The sequence below is a fragment of the Phocoena sinus genome, chromosome 20 (assembly GCF_008692025.1).
Source record: "Phocoena sinus isolate mPhoSin1 chromosome 20, mPhoSin1.pri, whole genome shotgun sequence".
Classification (NCBI taxonomy): Eukaryota; Metazoa; Chordata; class Mammalia; order Artiodactyla; family Phocoenidae; genus Phocoena; species Phocoena sinus.
In genome coordinates, this window is record NC_045782.1 from 2,744,461 (window position 1) to 2,763,546 (window position 19,086).

The window sequence follows — 19,086 nt, forward strand, 5'->3', positions numbered from 1 at the left end:
CACTACCCATTCTATCCTGCTAAAGCTAACGATCATCTAGTTTTCAACACCACACGTTAGCATCACCTGTGTTATAAACGTGTGTACTTAGATCCAAACAGCACGAATTATCCTGTGTCTGGCTTCTTTTGCTCGGCATTATATTCGTGACATTAATTTGTGTGGTTTCATGGAGAGATTCTTTCCGTTTCGGTGCTCTGTGTGTTCTTTGAATGACTACCTCACGTTTATCAATTTTGCTGTTGATGGACATTTGGTTTGTTTCCAGTTTGGGGTTATTAGCAATAAAGCAACTATGAACATTCTTGATGGTTTCTTTTGGTATATATGCATAGACATTTTAGGTAAGTATAGACCTACAAATAAAATAGCTTGGTCATGGTGATTGCAGATGTTCAAATTTACACATCACTAAAAAGCAACAGTTTGCTAACTTAACAATCTAGTTAAGTGATGGAGAAAGTCTGGGAGATCTTTCTCTGATCTCACTGTGTGGGGCAGGGGGATTATCACACGCCACCTCCTTTTTCTCATGTGTCTATGCCTTCTTAGGATTCCTCCTACTTTAGAATATATGGGAATAGATATGGGCAAATTCTCCACCACCCCCTAATCAGGTAAACCTCAGAAGATTTCCCTCCCCCATTTCCAATTATATCTCTCACAGGTGATGAAATGGGACTGGAACTGAGCAGTTACACATCCATGGCTCTAAATGTAAAAGGAGATGGAACTAAGGACTTAGAAACTAATAAAGGAGCTAGAACTCACCCAAATCTGTCCTTTTCTTTTGGGGGGCATGAAAGATCTTTGATATTGATGCTTATGTGCACATGAAGTCCTCTGAAATAAGATCTCTGGAAATAAAAAGCCAAGCTCTTCAACCCTGTTGAGTTGTTCGAAAAGTTCATGTATCTGGAGACTCTAAGGGGTGATACCAGAGACTCAGGCACTGCTGGATCAAAGACCGTTTACCTCTATCTCTGTGCACATTTTATGTATAGTAAACTCAATCTAGGGACAGATTATCTGGTTTATGGACAAACACAGTTCAAAAATAACAGGTTACATCGTGAAAAATGTAAAGAACAACAATGCAGGAAAAAATATCTAATTTTTTGAGGGCCTTATTTGGAACTGCAAGGTAATCCACAAAAGCCACATTTTGTATATTACCACAGGGGAATACCCTTCCCCCTTGTCACCATAAAACCTATGGTGAGGGACAGCCCAGGTGGGACCTTAAAAAGAATTAGGTAAGGAAAGGGAGAAAGGGACAAAGAACTTCCAACCTGAATCCTGTTGTAATAATTTTTAAAAAGTGAGAACTCATTTAATAAAATTAAAAATTTTGAGAGTTAAAATAGGTAATTGAAATAATTAATTGCCAACTAGTTTGAATAACACATTCTTATACTATCGTTTTTATACTTTTGGGTGATGAAGCCAAAAGTAATTCAAAGTTTACCTTAAATCAGTTTTTTAGCATATTTGGCCTAGTTTTAACTGTACTTTTCACATGAAGTTCTCCCCTCCCTTGTCTCCCCAGTATGCCTAAGTGAGGGGTGTGCTTGGCCTGAGGACTTCAAGCATCATTTGGTAGGAACGACCTTCCTTGGCTCTCTCACCTTCTTGCAGATACATGGGTTGTGATCCCCCAGCTCATGTCTACAGAGGTTGTGAAGCCAAGATGAACAATTAGAAATGCGATCAGTTTCCTGAATGATGTGGAGATATTTTATAGTTGGTTTTTCTTTGCCTCTTAAAATATGCCTAAGTGAGAATTTGAAAGCAAGTTATAGAAGTTTCTGACAACAAATATATAAATGACATCTTTATTGACAGTGGGCCAATAAGAACAATCAAATTTTGTTTACACGTAACCAAAAACATTTGAAAAGCAGAACACTAAAACTTCCAAGATTCCTGTGGGAGCACAAATACACAGTCAGAACTGATTGAACTCCAAGCATAAAAGGAACAAATACTGAAACGCAAAGGGCCAGAGCTCTCCGTAAAACTAGCTTAGAGTAAGTCCTTTGACACTAATTAAATGACAATAATACTTGAGTCTCTGGAACCATGGTGTGGCTCCTGGTTAAGTGATAATTAGAAGGAAAAAAGGCAGATTCCACGAGGTCTCCAGGAGGCTGTGCAGGGAGCTGCACCAGATGGAAGCAACAGCAGGAAGAAGTGAAGCCCTCCTCTACGATACGCCAGGCAGCAGGATGGTCGGCTCTAGATCACTAAGTAGAGGTGTGGAAGACTCACTCATTCTTAAGTCATTTCTGATTGATGCTTAGTCACTTGCTATAGACAGAATGCTTTGTGTCCCCCCCAAATTCCTGTAGAACTCCAATCCCCGAAGTGGTGGTATTTGGAGGCAGGACCTTTGGGAAGTGATGAGGTCATGAGGGTAGAGCCCCCATGAATGGGACTAGCGCCCTCATGAAAGAGGCCCCAGAGGGCTCCCCTGCCCTTCCACCATGACAGGACACAGTGAAAAGATAGCCATCTGAGAACTGGGGAGGAGGCCTCACCAGACACTGAATCTGCCAGGGCCTTGATCCTGGACTTCCCAGTCTCTGGAACTGTGAGAAGGTTGTTTATAAATAAGCCACTTAGTCAATGATATTTTGTTACAGGTAGCCTAAAACAGACTCACCACTTCATTAAAATATATGTAACAGTGGATCCTCCAACTGCATGGGTTTGAACTACTCAGGTCCACTTACGGGGATTTCTTCAATAAATACTGTCGGCCCTCCGTATTCGAGGGTTTTGCATCAGCAGATTCAACCAACAGTGGATCCAAATTTCCATCCATGGTTGGTTGAATCTGAGGATGCAAAAGCCACAGATACGGAGGGCCGACTGTACTACACCATTTAATATAAGGGACTTGAGCATCTGTGGATTTTAGCGTATGTGAGGGCTCCTGGAAACTAACGAGAGAGAGAAAGCGAATGAGAGAGGCGGAGGAGGTCTCTCAATACAACTGACTATGTGCCAGGTTCTTTACATTCATTGTCTTATCTTCACAACAGCCTTGAGAGAGGGTTGATCTGTCCCCATTTTACAGATAAGCAAACTGGGGCTCAGAAACAGGAAGTAGCTTTCCAAAGTCACAGAATTGCCAAGTGGAGGTGGCAGAATTCAAACCCATTGATTTTGGGTTAGTCAAATATTGGCCCCCAGATGAATTTCTTCTCACTCAAGCATTTGGCCTGTTGAGAAACAGCAAATATTTTCCGGGACATGTAATCTCTGCTCGAACTATTCAACTCTGCTCTTTTAGCACAAAAACAGCCAAACACTTGTAAATGATGAGTGAAGCCCAGTTCCAATTAAACATTATTTACAGAACTAGGTAGTGGGTCCAGGCCATAGCTTGTCAACTTCCACCTCAGACCGTTAATCTGAATATCGAGGTGATGAGAGGGCTGAGCTCTATTTTGTTTATTTTGTCCTGTGTCAGCCATTCTCCGACCCTCACCTCTCAGACCTCGGCCCCTTTCAATGTATTCTTGTTTTTTAAAAATGCTTTTCAAAGCCTCTTTCTTCCCAGTCCTTCCCGTCCCATTTCCTATTGTTTTGATTTCCATCATTGCTGGATTAGACTTGACCTTGACCTGTTTTACCACCACTTTTAAAAACTCTATTCCTCTTCTTTTCCTCAGTAATAGAACTAAGGTCTACAGAGGAAACTATAAAAATTATAAGAAGTAACTGGGATAATGTGTAGGGGGAAGAGTGCGGGCTGATTGCTGAATGTCCAAGGATAGGATTTAGGAGAGGAGAAAGAAGAAACCTGTAACTAATCTTTCCCTCTCTATCTTTTCTATAATCTTCTTTTCACACCGTATAACAAAGCAACAATAAAAACGGACATTTGTATAGTGTTTTGCTAAATTTTTATTTGAACTTTTGCTTTTGTTTCTAATCCCATCACACGGTTCTTTGGTCACCCATGTAACTTATGTCAATCGATCACTGTGGCTTCAAGCCTTTTCTATCTTCCTTGGGGCCCGGGGATACAGCAAAGACCAACCAACAAACAGGAGGACAACAAAAAAATGTGGGTAAACGTGAGGCCTGAGAAACGACAACTTCTTCCCGGGGTGCGGGGTAGGGGGAGAAGCCGCCTGTCCTCCTGAAGTCACTGTCCTGTGACTCTCTTCCGTATGTGACACGGTGTTTGTGCCTCAAAGCTGCTTCAGTTCTTCTTCTTGTCCGAGACCCTATATGTAACCACACATGGAACCCATCAACTTTTCACTCTGTACATCCCAGGGGCTTTCTCTCCAAGTGACAAAACATACTTTACAGAGAGCAGAATAAGGTAAAGAAATGAAATCTCCCTAATACTGTGATTACAGAAAACCAAGGATTCATTCAGAGCCAAGGATAAGAAAAGAGGGACTTGATCAAAAACTACAGTTAAGGTTCTGACTCTTTCTCTACCTCAGGGTAACTTCCAAGGAAGTGTAAAGTGAAGATGTACCCAGCGGGGGAATAATAATCATCTAAATCTCAGCGTAACCCATGTGAGCATAATTTAGACCGCTTATATTCATCAAATGAGATAGTAGCCTTTGGGGTTGGGAGGAAATCCAAAGCACATTTCAGCTCTTAACCTTTAAGTTTTTATAGTTAATGTAAAAGAAATGACATTCTCTGTATATCTGGGTCTCCACTTTGGATTCAAAAAGGAACAGCTCTGTGTCTTCCCAATGATGAGAATATGAGCCCTCTGCCTCACCTACCAGATAAGAATGTCCTTACAAAGTGAGATGCTATAACAGGCTTTGATGTGACAAAGAGGGGGGAACTGGATTTCACATTGATTGCATTGCTACCCACTCCCAAGGATTTTCTGAATTTCCACAAAAGGGTATTGGGGGGCAAGGGGGGTGGGTTAGGGATCAACCTATGAGATTCCTGGCTGGAAGCATTCAGAATGATCAAATCAATGGATATAAGGAACATTCTGTTTATGCCTCAAAGCTATGTATTATGTAAGTAGAGTTAGATACACACAGAACTGGTCCTCAGACAGCAGTTTATGTGTCTTCCACACAAAATGCTCAGGTATTTAACATAGCGATAAAACCAACTCACATTTCTTCACATTCAGTCATTTTTCAGGGCTGCTCTTCCGTGTGAATCCTTTGATGTCTGATGAGGGATGAACTGCACTTAAAGCTTTTTCCACATTCGTTACACCTATATGGTTTCTCCCCAGTATGAGTTCTCTGGTGTTGAATAAGGGCTGATGAATGAATGAAGGCTTTTCCGCATTCGTTACATTTGTATGGTTTCTTCCCAATATGAATTCTTTGATGTTTAGCGAAATTTGAGCTCCGGCTGAAGGTTTTCCCACATTCATTACACTCGTAGGGTTTCTCTCCGGTGTGAATTCTCTGATGCTGAACAAGATGTGTGCTCTGACTGAAGGTTTTTCCACATTCACTACATTCATAGGGTTTTTCTCCGGTATGAACCCTCTGATGTTTGGTAAGGGATGAGCAGTGGCTAAAGGCTTTCCCACATTCCTGACATTTATAGGGTTTCTCTCCAGTGTGAGTTCTTTGATGTTTAATGAGTGCTGAAGAATGAATGAAGGCTTTATCACACTCGTTGCATTCATAAGGTTTCACCCCTGTGTGGATCAGCTGGTGCTGCACGAGGTGTGTGCTTCGATTAAAGCCTTTCCCACACTCACTGCACTCATACGGTCTCTCTCCAATGTGAATCCTCTGATGTATTGCAAGGGATGCGCTTTCTGTGAAGGCCTTCTTGCATTCGCTGCACTCGAAGAGAATTCTAGTGTGAGTTCTCTGATGTTTAGTTAAGTTGGCCCTGTGGCTGAAAGACTTCCCACACTCGGTGCAGCTGTAGGGTTTTTCCCCGGTATGGACTCTCTGGTGTCGAATGAGCACTGAATGGTAAGTGAAGAGCTCACCACAGTCATTACATTTATGAGGTTTCTTCTCTTTGTAGGTCCTCTGCTTTTTCATTAAGGTTGATTTCTGTTTCAATCTTTTTTCAAGGGTATGGAAGGCACAGGATCCTTTGGGAACTCTGTCTTGAGTGAGAAGTACTGACTTCTGGTTCAAGTTTTTCCAGTAAACACCATGCTCACGAGCTCTCTCTTCCGGGAGTGAATTCATGTGGGTGAACATTTCTCTTAAGCATCTCTCCTGATTTCCTTGCTGATTCTCTAACCGATTTTCACATGAGAGAGTTGTTTCCAAGTTGGAGTCATAGACACCATTCCTTGTCAGCCTGTCTATGACTGCAACCTGGCATGATTCTTCTTTGGAAAAATCTTGCACTGAAGTTGAATCTTTGCTCCCGGGTCTAGTCTCTGAGTCTGAAACAAATTGGAAATGCAAATTTCCTTTGTTTTCTGAGTTCAACAAAAAGGCAGGTCTGTAACGGGTAAGAGTTAATGAAGGTGAAGAGCATGGCTTCAACGAATAAGTGGATCTGACTCTTAGAAGATGACTTGCAAAGAGAAGCAAATGGAGGGAAACAAATGCACAGTAGATGCAGAGAAAATCAGCAGACCCTACCCAGGAATCAGAATGGGGGAAAGATGACCAGAAAGACAGGAGGAGGGATGCAGATGAAGCACCATTTCACCAGATGAGCAGGAAATGAGCATCCCAGATCAGGAAAGGGGAGGAACAACCTGTATAGAATATCAAGTGCTGTCATAAACTTCCAGGTAGTTACCACCTTAGTGCAGGGCACAGTGATGACTTCTAAATTTTCAGTTACCCAACCCTACTCACATCCTAATACGCATTCCATTTCCAGTTTAAAATCTTCCCTAAGAATTCTTTTATAATATGTCCCTGTTGAAAAATCAGTGATCTCCCAAAGATATAATGGCAGATACATTAAATTATATCTGAACAAGGCTAATCATTACAACACTAACTGAGGTAGCAAAAGACTGGTAACATCTCAAATATTAAAATACAGTAATATTTTAATACTATAAAGAACGATTAAACTATGGTGTACACATACAATGAAGTATGTGCAACTTAAAATAATATGAGAATGATCTCTACATATTGCTACGAAGTGATCTTCAGGATACGTTAAACTTAAAAAACCCAGCAAGCTGTGAAGGAGCGTGTATGGTCTGCTACTTTTTGTGCAGGAGACACAAGGGGAGATACAAATATATAGACATATTTGGTTATATTTTCCAAAACTAAGAACAGATAAATGAAATACTAATAAAAATGATTGCCTACAGAGAGAACACCAGAATAGAGAGGGCAAGGATGGAAGCCAACCTCTCTGAATATATCTACTATAAATCTATTAGAATTTTTATATTCAATATGAAACTATAAAGCTAAAATAAAGAGTTTCGTTCAAAGGAATAAGTAAATAGACCAATGAAACAAAAGGGCAATTTCAGAAGTCAAGTAAATATAGGAATTAAGGACAATACAAAGGTAGTATTTCAGTCAGTGAACTAAAGATAATTTGTGTTTACAACAAATGGTCCTGTGAGTGATTAAACATTCAAAAGACAGTTAAGTTAGATCTGCCCCTCATTCCACACAGCCAAGTGAATTCTGTTCCTTCATCTATGTATTCTTCTATCCATTTATTCAACGATTACCTATTGGATGTCTACCATACGCTAGGCTCTGGGGAAAAACACACAGTCCATATGTACATGAAGGGAGAGAAAATTTAGTCTAACATCTACAAATACATATAAAAATGCACCTGTAGTAAGTACTAAGAAATAAAAGGCAAATGATGCTGTGAAGGATGATAAGGGGAACCCAGGGGGATGAGGAGAGGCCTCCCTGAGAAGGTAAATGACTGAGCTGAAATTGAATTGGGTTTGGGGCTCAGGTGAGTGTTCCGGGTAACAGGTACAGCAGCACGGGGGTGAGTGTTCCCGGTAACAGGTACAGAAGCACGGGGGTGAGTGTTCCAGGTAACAGGTAGAGAAGAACGGGGGTAAGTGTTCCAGGTAGAGGGAATGACAGGTACAGAAGCCCCAAGGTGAGAGGGGACATTTAGGAAGAGTACAGTGGTTGAGAGCAATGGACTCTGAAATCAGAATGCATGAATTTAATCCCAGCTCTGCCACTTACTAGCTGTGTGACCTGGAGCATGTTTTTTTACGTTTCTACTTCAGTTTCCTTATCTGTAAGATGGGGCAATAACGGTACCTACCTCGTGAGGAATAAAAACAACACCTACCTTAAGGAACACATAATGAAAATATTTATAAAACACTTAAAACTCTGACACAGCATCAGTGCTACATAAGTGTTTGTTAAATCAGTAAAACATAAATTGATACAAGGATAGTGTAGGTACGTAGAGGCTGTGACCTCAAAGTGTGGTCTGAGGACTCCTGGGAGTCTGTAGGTTCAAAACTATTTTCAGAATAATGCTTACATCTTATTTGCCTTTTTCATCGTCTTGACATTTGCACTGATGTTGCAAAAGTGATGGTGGTAAAACTGCCCACAACTTACGCACAAATCAGGACAAGACACCAAATGTACTAGTAGTTGTTGTATTTTTCCCCACCATGTACTCTCAGTTAAAAAAAAAAAAAAAAAAAAAAAGCCAGTTTCACGTAAAAATTTCTGAGGAAACAACAGGAATCGTTATTAACTTAATAAATTAATTTTATTTATTAAACCTTGACTACATGCCTTCTTAATATTCTGGATGATGAAATAGGAAATATTCATAATGCAAGTCTGCTCATATCAAAGTATGATGCTTGCCTTGAGGAACACCACTCATGAGACTCTTTGAGAGCTAAACTGGCCTTTTTTTTTTTTCATGGACCATCACTTTTACTTGAAAGAGTCACTGACAAACTATGTTATCCATGTTGGGTATTTGGCAGATATTTCCTCAAAACTGAAAAAAAAAACGAGCCTGTCACTTCAAGGAAAACAATTGACAGTATTTGATAAAATGTGAGCTTTTGGGCAGAAATTAGAATTTTGGAAAACTTTTATCTACCACTGAGAGCTTGATAGCTTCCTAATACTGAAAGACTTTTCTGGTAAGGTCAGTGGTGACACTGAAAATTGTGGTTTTTAAAACATCGCATAATGTATTGTGTCAATATTTGGAAGATATGCATAACTCAGTGAACCAATATTTCCCAAAACATCAATAGATTTTAAGAGTAGGAAAAATTCATGGATATGGTTTCAGATGCACCTTGCACCTAACCTTTAAGAAACTACAACTCGCCCAACTTTGGTGTAGTATCAGAATAGCCAATTATCTGGAAAGTATATTAATTATATTTTGTGTTTTTTTAATTTTTTTTATTAGTAAGGTTGTTTCCTGATGTGGATGCTAGCTACATGAATGTGTTCAATTTGGGAAAATTCATAAAACTGTACAGTTATGACATTTTAATCTATTTTACATTACAAAAAGAAGGAAAAGAAAAAAGGCAAATGAAGCAAATGTGAGCATGTGTTTGATCTCAGTGTTATTTTATTTCCTTGACTTTGTATGTATTCAAAATGCAATATAATTTAAAATAAGATATTTAAAAACTAAAAGCATGTTGGCACTTCTATATTCTTACTTAAGCATTGAAGAGCGCCACTTCTTTACTGTCTTGTGGGGTTATTCTTTCCGAAGATTCCCGTCTATCTGACTCACCTGAACAGCTGCTTTTGGGGGCTTTTCTCTCAAGCATCAATGGTTCTTTTCCATTCTCCAAATTGTGGTTCTCAGGTTTGGAAACTGGAAGCCCTGCTCATTAAAAAAGAAAAAAAAAAAGAAAGAAAGAAAAAAAAGAAAAGGGACTTAACTCTTTGTGATGGGCACAAAGCTCTATTCCAGAGCACGGTCCCAACCCCCGGATCCACAAAAAAGACAGGACATCATAGGAAGTTTTGGAATAAGGGTGCGGGGGGTCTCAAAATGAACCTTAAAACAGGTGCAGCAAGAGCCTGGGCCTCATAAAGAGTTACATGCATTTGAAAAGACAAATATTTAGCCTGTAAAAAAATAGAAGAGAATTTGTCTTGTTTACTGTGGGAGTTCTGGGGAGATACTGCAGACCCGTCCTCAGCTCAGGGAAGGAGTTGTGTGAAGTGGGACCCCAGTGGCAGCACCACAAGCCTGTGACTCTGTGACTAGCTGTCTTCTGATGTTTCTCCTTTCTTCCTTCTTCAGTTACTAGAACCTGCTTTCTTAGGGAATTTATTATACGAGGTTTGGGAGGAGCTAACATAGTTCCTTCCACCACTGATACGAACACATACGTGTACATGCATGTGTCTACATGTGTACACATGCAAATACCTCCCCCTGCCCAGAGGCGGGCACAGTATCCAAACTGGTCAGAGCATACTCTATCTCCCTGGCTCGAGTTACTGCTTCACTGATGGACATGTGACCCTATCTGCTGAAACTCCCAGGATAGAAGCCTTCTTTTTTCCCTTAGCTCTCTAACTGGAAGAATAATGTAACCCTAGAGCGGCCAATGGCCATCTGTGCCACACAGGGAGATCAGGACAAGCTATACCACGTAATTAAAAAACAGGTAAATAAAAGAAATTCCTGACAATATATCTGATTCCCTTTTAAGCTAGTGTGAATTCGGTTTCCGTCACTTGAATCCAAAGACTCCAGATACAAAACAAGCCTAGACATTTCACCAAGAACCCAGAGCAGAAACAGATTTTCTCTAGGCTCAAAGGGATCACTACTTTACGATTATTGGCTTTGTTATGCTACTTTATTGTCAATAAGGTAATGATGTCCCCATAAGCAGGAGCCGGAGTCATGGCAGGAGCCCATCCTTACAGAGTGAGACGAGGTTTCTGTAGTTCTCCAGCATCACGTCCCTCTGTGCAGGATCCAGCCTCCCCCACTCCTCTGGGGTAAAGTCCATGGCCACATCCTTGAATGTCACCGATGCCTAAGACACAAAACATACTTTTGTTCACCATCTGTCACTCCACAGCCTCCCTTTCATGCCCCAGTTTCTGTTGGCCCTGGAGTAGATGCGTAGATATATTCAACGGGGGAAATCACTGTGAAAAATGACAAGCATTCTCATGTGTCCTGGACGTTCCATGGAAAGTCACTGGGTATCAATTATGTGCCAGGCACACTGTCCAAGATTCAACATGAGAACCAAACGAAACAAGACCACGGTTTCTCCACTGACAGACTAATTTTTCTGGGGAAGAAAGAGTTAAAACATGAATCAACAATGAATCAACAATGTAGTCTGGCAAAGTAAACAAAATATAGGCAGAGAATAAAAGGCATGTGTCTGTATAATTCTCCTTGTGAGACCTCACCATGGAATGAACAGACTGGCACCAAATCCAGTGAAGCACGGAATCAATTCAAGGCAAGATGCATTAAATTGGAAAATGACAGCAACAAATTCATTAAGGGTACAGATATCACATATAAATGTTTATGGGTAAACACCATAGGGTTATTTATACAAGACATAAAATACAAAAACTGTATGGAGATAGACACATACCAGTACTGAACACGTCTCTTTAAGTAAAGACATAGAGAATGGGAATAATATTCCAGGTTACTGAAATAAATATATACCAAATGCTATAACTGGATAGAAAACACCTTCTATTTAAATGTTCATGAAGCACTTGCAAAAGTAACAAAGTAAATGTTAATAAATTCCAAAACAGAAAAGAAAGAGCAATAACTGGTAACTGAAAAAAACGTATCAAAATTTCAAAATAATAATGAAATAAAACGCAAAAATCAATGCCGTAAGGCTAAAATTGTACTCAGAGGAAACACTTCAATTTCATTAAAAGAAAATCAATGTAATTAAATGAACAAAGCATACAAATCAAATTAGAGACAGAACCCAACAACAAATTAGGGAAAACAGAAGGAATTACAGGATAAAAGTAGAAATTAAGGGGAAGAAAAACAAGAAAAATAAGACAGCTGGGAAATCTGAATAAGAGCAGTAGGTTATAGTACTATACCAATGTTAACGTCCTGATTTTGGAAAAAGAATAATAAAAGTGAGGTGAAATGCTAAATTTTGGAGAATCTGAAAGGAGAGCATATGAGAAATCTTTCTACCACTTGCTAAATTTCTATAAGTCTCAAATTATTTCAAAATAAAGTTCCTCAAAATGGAAATAATCTGAGACTTAAAAAATATAAGAATCATCCTTGGAAAATAAAATGTAAAAATCATTAAGCAGCTACTAAATAGACAAGATACTGTGGGAAAAAATAACTTTGATCCTACAATCTGCATATCTATAGCTAAACTGACAGTGGAAATTAACTTCCAAACCATAAAAGAAAAAAAAAAAAAAATCAGAATAACAAAAATGCGAACCACAGCACAAAAGGCACAAAAAAATACAAAAGAACAAAGCATAGTAAACAGAATTATAAAAATCACATAGCAAGAAAAATGTGAAACATACAAGTAATCATAATAATATGAATAAATTAATTTCTCTTATAAAAAGGTTTCTTAAAATAGCCACATCCTCTTTACAGAAAAGAGATCCAGACAACACCCCAAAGTTGGGGATGGAGGGGGGGATGGAAGGAAATATAGTATACTACATATTTGAATACAGTACTTGAAGCTCAACAAAAACATATGGAAAAATGTACACCAAACCGTTATCCTCAGTAGGGAGAGGTGGTGGACTGAACTTGGGAAAGTAAGGACGGGTAATATACTTTAATATTTATATACGTCTGTACCGTTCACCTGGTTACCATGAGCAAAAATTAAAACTCTAATTATTAAAAAAGTCTAATAAGTAAAAGATAAACAGCCCAGGCAAATTCTAATAAGAAAGACAGTTGCAGTATTAGCATCAAACAAAATCCAATGCAATGCAAAAAGGATAGTTTTAAAAACTTCCATAAAAGGTTTAATCAATTCTGAAGCTATACAAGCAGTCCTGAATCTAATATTAATGTGCTGAAATGTATAAAGCATTCACCCTTTTTTTGGTATCTGTACTCTGACTTTCCTCTGGCTGCTATGCTTGACCACTATTAGTCCATGCAGTTCAGGTAGTAAAACCCCATCTCTGACCCATGGGTGGGATGTGTGTTTGTATGTGTAGGTACAGGTATATTTTCTAGTCTGATCATCACACTCAGATTTGCCAATAATGGTCCAACAATGGGCCTAATACCCATTATAGAGTTAACCTCAGTCCTTCTTCTGGAACGACCAGAAGGGAAGATGCCCCTTTTCAATGATCTTCAACGTGGGAAGATGTAGGCCTAAATTTGTTAGGGGCTACCCTGCACGAGAAGAAAAGCCTGCTTGACTGCAAAACACACAGAAAGAAAAGAAAAGGTCACTGAAATGGAGAAAATAGATTCTAATGTCACTGCCTGAACTCAATTTTAGCCAGACCTGGATTTTTCACTTATAATAGTCAATAAATACCTCTTTTTGCTTAAGCCAGTTTGAATCGAGTTTTCATCAGGTGCAACTTAAAGCTTCTTGACTAATAAAGTCTTCAATATTCACGTAAGGTATTTAAGAAACCAATGGAGGCAAACAAGTATACAAGGATCCTGGGAAATCACGTTGACAAACGGCAGCAATGTGCAATGCCCACTTTCACACTTTGGATTAAAGTAGCAAAAAGAGAGGCTAGTGGAGGAATCTTTGCATTGTGGTATGACACACACATTGTGGTATGACACACACATCGTGGTATGACACACACCATGTGGTATGACACACACACTCCCGCTCAACTTCGTTTAAGAAAGATGTTCAGACATACAAAAAGTTGAGAGACTAACACACTAATCACCCATATACAACTACCGCTTAAATTCAGCAATTCTTAATATTTGCCCTTGGGGAAGTGAGAGTTTGGAAACTGAGTTGTAACTTGGTAACAGTTCACCTCTAAAATACATCTGCATTCATCATCTTGTTGGGCTGGATTCTAACTCTTTAAATTAAATCTTCTATAGGCTTCCTTTTCCAGCATTCCTTTGAACTATTTGAGTACTCACTATGTTCATAATTCACTCCAGCACTTCAGGTGTTTTCTTAAATTCCTACTTAACAGTCATGTGTATGTTGTTTCCCCTAGTGAAACATACATTTTAAGAGGTATGCACCACATTGTCTTTTAAAATCGTTTCCCAAATAACAAGCATAGAAATTAGCTAATGGGCTAAAGGAGGGCAATGCTCCTTCCACGCCTTCTGAGTGATAATAAATACTAGACGGACAAGATACCACGAAGAAGCAGAAAACATTTTCCACTGAGCCCTTTAGTCACTCGAGTTGTCTCTTAGAGTTAGAATTCAGCTCTAGTGGACACAGAAGCTCCACATCAAAAAGAAGGGAGTGCGTCTGCACTCCGAGAAATAAGGTGGAATTTCAATAACCAGCAGAGACTCACTCACCTGTGATCTGGCTGTGAGGTGCAAAGCTGCCACTTCTCCCTCTTCTGTGCTCTTTTCTTGGGAAAAGGGAGAATCCTGGGAAGACAGAGCTAAGGGCAAGAAAGCAGTCATGATAGGGCCTAGATCTATCTTGTGACTCAGATTTATGAGCTTAAAATTCTCAGGACTTCCCTGGTGGCCCAGTGGATAAGACTCCGTGCTCCCAATGCAGGCGGCCCCGGTTTCATCCCTGGTCAGGGAACTAGACGCCACATGCATGCCGCAACTAAGAGTTTGCATGCCACAACTAAGGAGCCCTGGAGCCACAACTAAGGAGGCTACCTGCCGCAACTAAGACCCAGTGCAACCAAATAAATAAATAAATATTAAAAAAAAAGTTGCCACCACCGTACTCCTGGTTGTCCCTACAAACACTGCAACTGAAGGGAGCCTGAAACAACGCCGTCCTGGAAGACGGCACTCTCTGATCTGGAAATTAAAATAAGTTTTTCTCTGAGCTTAATCTACATTAAATTAATATGGGAAAAAGAGGCTCAACGGTTCTGAAAAATCACCCTGCAAGCTTAGTCCAAATGTAGCTTGCTGGATCCCATCTCTAAATAATTATCACTAGTTGAGACTGGGGTACAATCTAGAAATCCAACAAGCACAGGTAGGGGCGGGGTGTGGATTCTGATATAAGAGGCCACAGACCAAACTTCTAGGAGAGCTGGAAGCCAGTCACTGACTCCTCTGCCTGGTGCCTCCTCTATTAATCAAAAGTATCTGCTCTACTGAAACCAAAGGGTTTTCGTCCAAAGTGGAGGAACAGTGGTGGAAAATACTTTTGCCAACCAAAAAAAGCTAAACTGTCAGACCCACTGATGAGGCTAGGATGGTATAATCCCCCGGGAAGGAAGAAGGTGTGAGACAAAGTACGAGGCTATGCTCAAGCCTCAGAAGCTGACATTTCGCTCACATTTTGGGGGTGTCTTTGGAGGGTCCGCTGTGCACCCAGCTGGGATCCCACAGCAAGCCCTCCACTCTCACCCAAAGAGCCCTTCCATCCCCAGACAAAGGAGCCGGACAGCAGCGACTCCCGTTCAGGAGGCCCCCAGCACAAGGTCAACACCGGCCCCCCTCACCGCTCTTCCCAGGCATTTCGGCCATATCTGTCTCCATGGTCACCACCTCCCGGCCGCGAAGGTTCAGCTCTCCCCCCAGCGCAGCCCTCTCCGCGCGGAGGAGCGGGAAGCCCCGAGGCCTCGTGGTCCTCCTTCCCGCCTCCCCTCGGGGGGCTCCTCCGAAAGGCTTCGCTCCGTCCCGAACCGGCTTGGCCCTCGAGGCTGGCACCTGGAAAGCCGGGACAGCATCCCTGAAGCTGGGCGCTCGCGCCTGGCGCTGCCGCTCGGAGCTGCGCGGGGGCCGAGCGGCCGGAGGAAAGGCGCCGGGGCCGCAGCCAAGGGGCCGCTGCGCAGACCAAGCCCCCGCCCACCCCGCGGCCCGGGGCTTCGGGGATGGGGCTCGTGCCTGCCCTCGACGCCCCTTTCTCCAGCGCTCACTCCACCCGGCTCGGCGCAGACTAATGTCCCGGGGGCACCGCCGAGGACGAGCAAGGAGAGCCGCACCTGAGCAACAACTCACCTCCCACACCGGGCCTCACAAAGGCTACGAACTTCTCTGGCCAGCGGGGCCGCGCATGCGCAAAAGCACAGGGCAAGACTGGCGGGCCTCGTCCGGCCCCGGAACTACGATTCCCAGAAGCCCGCGGGAGTGGCCGGACTCCGCTCCTCAGCAGGTGGGAGCTCTGGTAGCGCGGTTTGGGGAATCCAAGCAGCTGCGGTCTCCCTACCTCTCGCGAGAGTAGCGGTCGCTTAGCTCGTGCGGGATCCCGCGGACACGCGAGAGCGTGAACCACAGAGCTGCGTTGTTGCGGGTCCGACGCTGTGTCTGTACTTGGTGCTGCTGAAGCTACCCACGCACGTCACTCCAGTGCAAGGTATCTTAGAGTATATGGCTTTCCCCATATTCTTGTCCTCCCAAGGCTCATCCTTTGCCGTCAAACAATGTGAAAGGTGTACTTTGCAAACCGATGTGCATGCGTCCGTAGGCTACTTGTTATACTGAAAATACACACGTGTGAGATAGGGGAGTTGAAAAGATTTAACCAGTTTCAACAAATTTGAGGAACGGGTTATTTGCAAGCATAAAAATTAGATTTATCAAAGGAGGTGTTCTCTCAAGGGAGCACGTTTCGTCTCTAATTCTGTTACTGCGCACACCCAAACTCAAAATGTCTAAATGCCCCTCTTCTTCTTAGTGAATAATATTACTGCTCACAAACCCATTTGCAAAAGCCAGAAGCAGAATATCCTCAACTCTCGCTATCTGTTCTTCGCGAAGTCCTATTTATTGTATTCTCCAGTTTGTCCATCTTTCTCTTTTCCCACCAGTATTACCCTAGTTCTAGCCACCGACATTTCACTAGGATTACAGTACCAGTCTCTTAGCTGATTTCTACAAGTCGGGTTTGCTTTCCCACCAATCTATTTGCCACACGTTCTGGCTCGTGATCGTTCTAAAGCAAGAATAAGATGTTACTTAACCCTTCAATGGCTTTCAAAAACTTTGGGAAAGATGATTTTTAGTTCCTACAAGAAGGCACCCCCTTATCCAGTTCTCATTTTCCAATGTGGTTCTCATCATCTGAGCCTCCTGGTATTCACACCTGTGTGTAATCCACCCCCCACTGAGTGTGGATAGGACTTGTGACTCACTTTTAACCCATAAAACATAACAAAGGTGACATGATTCTAATGCTTGTTTTGCTAGGGTAATCCTCTTTGCTGGCATTGGTGAAGCAAGTGTAATGTTGGGGAAATCCACCTGACAGGGAATTGTCAGCCAGTAGGGACCTAACCCCTGCCAACAACCCCCAGGTGCTTGGAAGTAGATCATCCCTCGTAGAGTTCATATGAGAACCCAGACCTGGCTGAAACCTTGACAGCTGGCTGCAGAGGACCCAGCTAAGCTGTGCCCGGACCTTTAGCCACAGATACCGTGAGATAATAAGTGTGTGCTGTTTTGAGCCACTAAGTCTGTAGTAATATTGTTATACAGAAAAAGGTAGCTAACACAGCATCCTAATGTAAGTGGCTAGCTCCTTGTCCAAAACCCAACCTGGATGCCTCTGGAAGGAGGGAGGTTGTTGGATTGAGAAACTATTGAAAAACTGATTGGAGACGTTCTGGGAGACAGATGGCTACAGTTGGTCCTACAGGGTGTGTGTGTGTGTGTGTGTGTGTGTGTGTGTGTGTGTGTGTGTGTGTGTGTCTACATGGGGAGGGAATGGTAGCAGCAATGGATAGCACCAGATGGCCCAAGGGGACTGCAGGGAGGTGCTTTCTGTTGTTTTGGGTGCTCCTTTCTGTTCACTCCCAAACTGCCCCAGGTAAATCTTTGCCCACTCTTTCACCATCACACAGGGTAACCTTAGAGCTGGTCTGGGAGAGGCGTGGATAGTAATACAAGATACAGGCAGCTCCACCTCAAAGGTTTTTATTCACCTTTCTCCCACCCTGATACACACAAACACACACACACACATATACATGCACAAACACACACACCGTGAGCCAGATGATTATTGCAAAAAAGAGGTGGGACGATGAGGTTCCTTGTGGGATAAGATCACCTGGTAGGAAGAGGGAGGTAAATGGGGAGTGGTCTTGCCCCAATTTTAACATCATAGATTCTCTGCTTTGAAAATAACTCAAATTTCCGTAAGCCCCCTTTTCCCTCCCCACATACACATACATACATATAATTCAGCCACAGCTTGTTCCCTTCCTAGTGAGTTGAAGGAGGTATAGGAAATACCCCCAGGGTTTTGGTTCCCTTTGTCCCTACATTACCAGCTTATATCCTGGGATTGGGGAATGTGGACTCACAGTGAAAAAATAAGATCTGAAGCATTCTATTGCTATAAAAGAAAAACAATAATTTGAACGATCTATAACAGATAAGGCAGAATTAGTGGGCCATTTAGAATGTATGTATTTTTAAAAAGCTTTCCTAAAAGAGTTAAAGGAGGACATAAGAAATATTAAGCAAGAACTTGTCATAGTATTCAATTTTTTAATGACTAGCAGAATGTGTAAAACTGAAGAGTGAATTTGAAAGCTGGACTCTCGGATCAAGGAAGTCTACTTTGCCATAAGATATCAGGAAGCGATAGAAACTTGAAAAATGTGAAAGGAATGTTAAGCAATATCGAAACTGACTAGATATTCATATAATGAGAGTCCTAGAAGGGAAGAAAGAATAAACAGGAGAGCATGTTTTAAGAAATAACAACCACAAATTATGGAGAAATAAAGGTTAAAGAACTTGGATGGAAAGTGCTCATTGAAAGACAAACAGGAAATATATGAAAAGACATTACACGTTATAATAAAATCTAACAACATAAATGTTGGTTCACAACTTCAGGAGTTTCCTGGGTGAAATTCGAAACTGGCCCCTGTATATGGGGGGCAAGGAGAGACCAAAGAAAGATGCAGACCACAATCCAGGTTGGTAGGTGGCAGGATTAATAAGGGAACTCAGATACGAGCCTTGTCTTGGGCCTGCCACAAGACGAATTGATCTCTGCAC

General features: G+C 41.7%; 1 protein-coding gene across 3 annotated transcripts; it reads right to left on the minus strand.

Annotated features, from left to right (window-relative positions):
- Positions 1–1,819: 1,819 nt before the first annotated feature.
- On the minus strand, positions 1,820–16,128 carry ZNF286A (zinc finger protein 286A). Of its 3 annotated transcripts, XM_032617608.1 has the most exons (6): positions 16,075–16,120; positions 15,576–15,783; positions 14,452–14,540; positions 10,843–10,957; positions 9,691–9,783; positions 1,820–6,376 (listed from the first exon to the last, which is right to left on the minus strand). In XM_032617608.1, the coding sequence occupies exons 2-6, from the start codon at positions 15,610–15,612 to the stop codon at positions 5,145–5,147; spliced, it is 1,566 nt and encodes a 521-aa protein (XP_032473499.1). In that variant the 5' UTR covers positions 15,613–15,783; positions 16,075–16,120; the 3' UTR covers positions 1,820–5,144. The 3 variants fall into 3 exon arrangements, with proteins under 3 accessions (XP_032473499.1, XP_032473500.1, XP_032473498.1); XM_032617609.1 differs by having other exon boundaries at positions 14,452–15,783; positions 16,075–16,128; XM_032617607.1 differs by lacking the exons at positions 15,576–15,783; positions 16,075–16,120 and having other exon boundaries at positions 1,820–4,241; positions 5,122–6,376; positions 14,452–14,739.
- Positions 16,129–19,086: the final 2,958 nt, after the last annotated feature.

Coding starts and splice junctions, on each gene's coding strand:
- ZNF286A (XM_032617609.1), bottom strand. CDS start 14,730: ATGCAAACTCTTAGTTGCGGCATGCATGTGGCGTCTAGTTCCCTGACC. Junction 9,784..10,842: donor CAGAAACCTCGTCTCACTCT/GTAAGGATGGGC, acceptor TTTAATGAGCAG/GGCTTCCAGTTTCCAAACCT. Junction 6,377..9,690: donor CCCCAAAAGCAGCTGTTCAG/GTGAGTCAGATA, acceptor AATTTGTTTCAG/ACTCAGAGACTAGACCCGGG.